We start from the raw sequence: 3707 nt of genomic DNA on the forward strand, positions 1-3707 counted from the left end.
ATTGCTACAGCTCTTTGTTTTAATATTTGATATATTTGGAATGACAACCTATATATTTAGATATAACTGATAAACCATAAAATCAATGCAAATCAAGTAATACAGTTCATGGTATTTAGTATTTCACAGAGTAGATAACTACTACCATTATCTAATCCTAGAACATTTTCACCCCCCCACAGAGAAACCCTGTATCCATTTCCCCTTACCTCAGACTCCACAAATCATTTTCTCTGTAGTCTTCTCTATTTAGACTCTGGCACTCACCTTTCTGTTGCTGGGATATACATAGCTTAAAAGAAGAAAGGTTTATTTGGGCTTGCAATTTCAGAAGTTCCAGTTCATGGGTGGCTGGACCCAAGGCAGAAATATCATGGAGGAAGAGCATGGCAGAGGAAAGCTCTCATCTCATGGCAGTCAGGAAGCAGAATGAGAGGGCCAGAGGGGAAGAGGCTAGGAGCAAGAATACACTCTTCCAGGTTCCCTGCGTGACCTACTTACTTACTGTAACCACTCCCCACTTCCAATAGCGAATTTAGCTCTGCACTCAGAATTCATCCACTGTTGAAGTTAGCAACGCTATGATCTGATCACCTTTCATGTGTCTCATTTCTGAACACAGCCTTACAAGAGACATTTAAAAAACATTTAGATCCTAACACTCTTTTCACTTAACGTGTCTTCAAGGTTCATCCACATTGTACTATCTATCAGTACTCCATGCTTATTACTGAGTGGTATTTTGTATGGATATATTGCATTTTGTTTTCCCACTCATCAGCTATCTTGAATTTCCTCTTAGAAATTCTTAGATCGTGTCCCCCTTGTTTTAATTTTAAAAGAAAGTTCTAGATTTATAGAAAGTTGAGCAGATAAGTTTCCTCAGATCCCCTGCCCAGTTAACATCTCTCAGAGGTGTGGCATATTGCAACCACTGAACCAGTACTGATACATTCTTACTAAGTCCAGTTTGTTTCCTATGCTTAGTTTTTACTTATTATGGTCTGAAGATAGCACTTTACATTTAGTACTCATGTCTCCTTAGATTCCTCATGACTCTGACAACTTTTTGATGATTTGGTGATAGTTTAGAGACATGACAGTTACACAGGATGCTCTTCTGTTGGAATTTATTTCATGTTTTTCTCATGATTAGACTTAAGACTGGAGGAGGGAGAAAAGAGTACTGTTTTCATCCAGTCATAACAAGAGTGCCCATCACAGACCTGATTTGTGATTACTGATGTTGGCTTTGATTACCTGGCCAAAGCTGGCAGGTTTCTCCAGTGGAACAATGCCCCCCACCCCATACTGTCCTCCTTACAAGGAAGAGCATTGTGCAGCCTGTACTGAATAACAGGACCTTGAGGGCACAACAATTAAGTAATATAATAATAATAAAATAATATATATCTGCAAGAGATCCCCCCTGTATCGCCTTACTCATTTTTATCAATGTGAACCCATTTATGTTATATTTTGGATTACAGTCCAACACTTTTGTTGTTCAAAGTGTTCCAACTATGACCATAGGGAACTCTGCTTTTTCCTGCAACCCCTTTGACTTACACCCATCAGTGTTGGTTCTTGTTGTTTTTGCTTGTAAATAACCCACATCTCAGAAGTTGATTTTGGGAAAACTAACAATACTCCCTTTCCCCAGTAATTGGATTCCTGTGCTGATAGAAAGAACTGTGCCTCTCCTGCAGAGGGGTGAGGGGAGGCACCAGGGAGTATCTGGTTGAATGAGACACCTGTCCTAAGCCTCCTGGAGCTTAGTTTATAAGAGCACACAAATAGTCCTTGGTAAATTTGGTATCCAAACACAAATCTGTTAGGCTCAAACATTGTGTTTTTTCCTCACTTCAAACAGCATATAATCAGAGATCCTTCAGAGGAAGGGTAAAGATGAACAAAAAAGGCTTTCCAGGGAAGTTCTCTAAATTTTATCCTGGAGCCACTAGCTACTTGAAACTATTTTTAATCCTAAAGGCATGAAGCTACTTTTTGCTAGACTTTGCCCTTATGGATGGCTTCTGATGTCTGACTGAAAATTCATTGTCGCTTTACAGACACTAATGGAAGGTTTACTAGATGACAAGCAATGGCATAACAATGCCATTCTTTCATGCTACATTTTTTTTGGATGCCTCCTCAGAATTTTTCCCAAGTAGGTGGGTTTTAAGTTATCAGTATGTACCACAGCATAATATTTTACCTTAAGACCCCTATTTATATAACATTGTGTTCTACTTTAATGGTGCCACTAAAGACTGAACTAACTCAAATGAAGCCAAAAAGGAAATCTTATTACTGCCAAGGATTTCAGTTGAGTGAAGGGCTGCTGTCATCCTGCTCCTATGCAGTGCAGATACTGAATGTCAAGCCAGTGATACAGCTACTGACAGTGACACTGCAGCCCAGGATTTCTTAACTGAACCTTCAGGTTTTGTATTTATTACACTAAAAGTGTTTCAAATTTCTGAAGATTGAAGGGGGAGAAGAAAAGGAGGTCAAGAACTCAAACATACACAAGGCATAGTCTGGTATCTTGGGCCAGTTTGTGAAAATAGGATTTGTGCGATGAAACCAATTTAGTTGGTTGACCATTAAGAGGGGGAACAAAACCACCAGTGATCGCTGTAGTGGACGTATCTTGTTTTTTGGAACCCATTCTAAGCACTTATGCCTTTGTGTGCAAGGTAGCGGTGTAAGGATATTTCTTACTGTGGCAGAATGCTGACCGAAGTTGGAGAATTACCCGTTACGAAGGTGGGGGAAACCTTGGCTTCTTGCCTTCACTTCACCCCGAACTCCCATAATTTAATGCTAGGACATGTCAGCCTTTTCTGAAAAGCTGAGTCCGGAAAAGCATTTGGGGGCACTTGTGTAGAGGACCACGAGACATTCCTTCTGGGCTCTGGCATAAAGTGAGAACATTAAAAATTATTCATTTCATGTTCTGTATGAGGACAGAATCCACCAATGAAAATGGGCGATTAGCCACGTATGCAACACGAAAACACCCATTCATTTTTACATGTTCTTTCTGAAAAGCTGATAGATTTCAGGGGCCCCATTCCCTGCCTCGCAGTTCTGTCCTCCGGGGAGAAGTCTAAAAGCAGGTAGCCGTGGTTAGGAATCCTATTTTTCTTTCTTCTAGTTGCTCACATTTAAAAGCGCAGTAACAGCCCAGGCAAAGCTGGTTAAATCTCAAGAGGTGGGTGTGAGGAGGAGGGGGCCGCGCCCTTGCCCTGTGGGGTTTGCCATCGGACCTTCATCATTGGACTTCGTCAGGGAGGGAGCGATCGGCTCTGAGGTAGGGTCAGAAGGGTATAAAGGGGAGAGTCCAGGACACAGTGTCTCCAAGCACCTTTCATAAAAGGCAAAACGTATCCTTGCCGGGCAGTTTGGGAACGAGGAGAAACCCAACCAAACCTAACGGTAACCACTAGCGTTGTGGCTTCTTGGGACCCTCGGGGTGAGGAGCGGCGCCCGCCCGGTCCCGGCACCTGCTAGTCCATGAGCCTCCCGGGACCTGAGCGCCAGCGCTCAGCGCCGCAGCCCAGCCTCCGAAACTCCGACGGAGAAGACGGCGAGATCGACGTTCTGGGCGGGGAGGAAGAAGATGAGCAGCCGGAGGAGGACGATGAGTCGGAAAGGAGCCGGAAGAGCCCAGAGCAGCTGCGCCGGCCGGGGCCGCCTGG

The 3707-nt window shown here is 43.3% G+C and overlaps 1 protein-coding gene across 1 annotated transcript in view; it reads left to right on the forward strand.

The window, feature by feature from the left end:
• Window positions 1–3228: 3228 nt before the first annotated feature.
• Foxd4 (forkhead box D4) overlaps window positions 3229–3707 on the forward strand; it is a 1720-nt gene continuing 1241 nt past the window's right edge. Inside the window, exon 1 of the mRNA XM_033757699.1 lies at window positions 3229–3692. Within this exon, the coding sequence (XP_033613590.1) occupies window positions 3523–3692 (170 nt within the window). The 5' untranslated portion in view covers window positions 3229–3522. The remainder of the gene's footprint in view (window positions 3693–3707) is intronic.

The sequence above is a fragment of the Fukomys damarensis genome, unplaced genomic scaffold (assembly GCF_012274545.1).
Source record: "Fukomys damarensis isolate Sample0158 unplaced genomic scaffold, DMR_v1.0_HiC HiC_scaffold_31, whole genome shotgun sequence".
NCBI classification, from domain to species: Eukaryota; Metazoa; Chordata; class Mammalia; order Rodentia; family Bathyergidae; genus Fukomys; species Fukomys damarensis.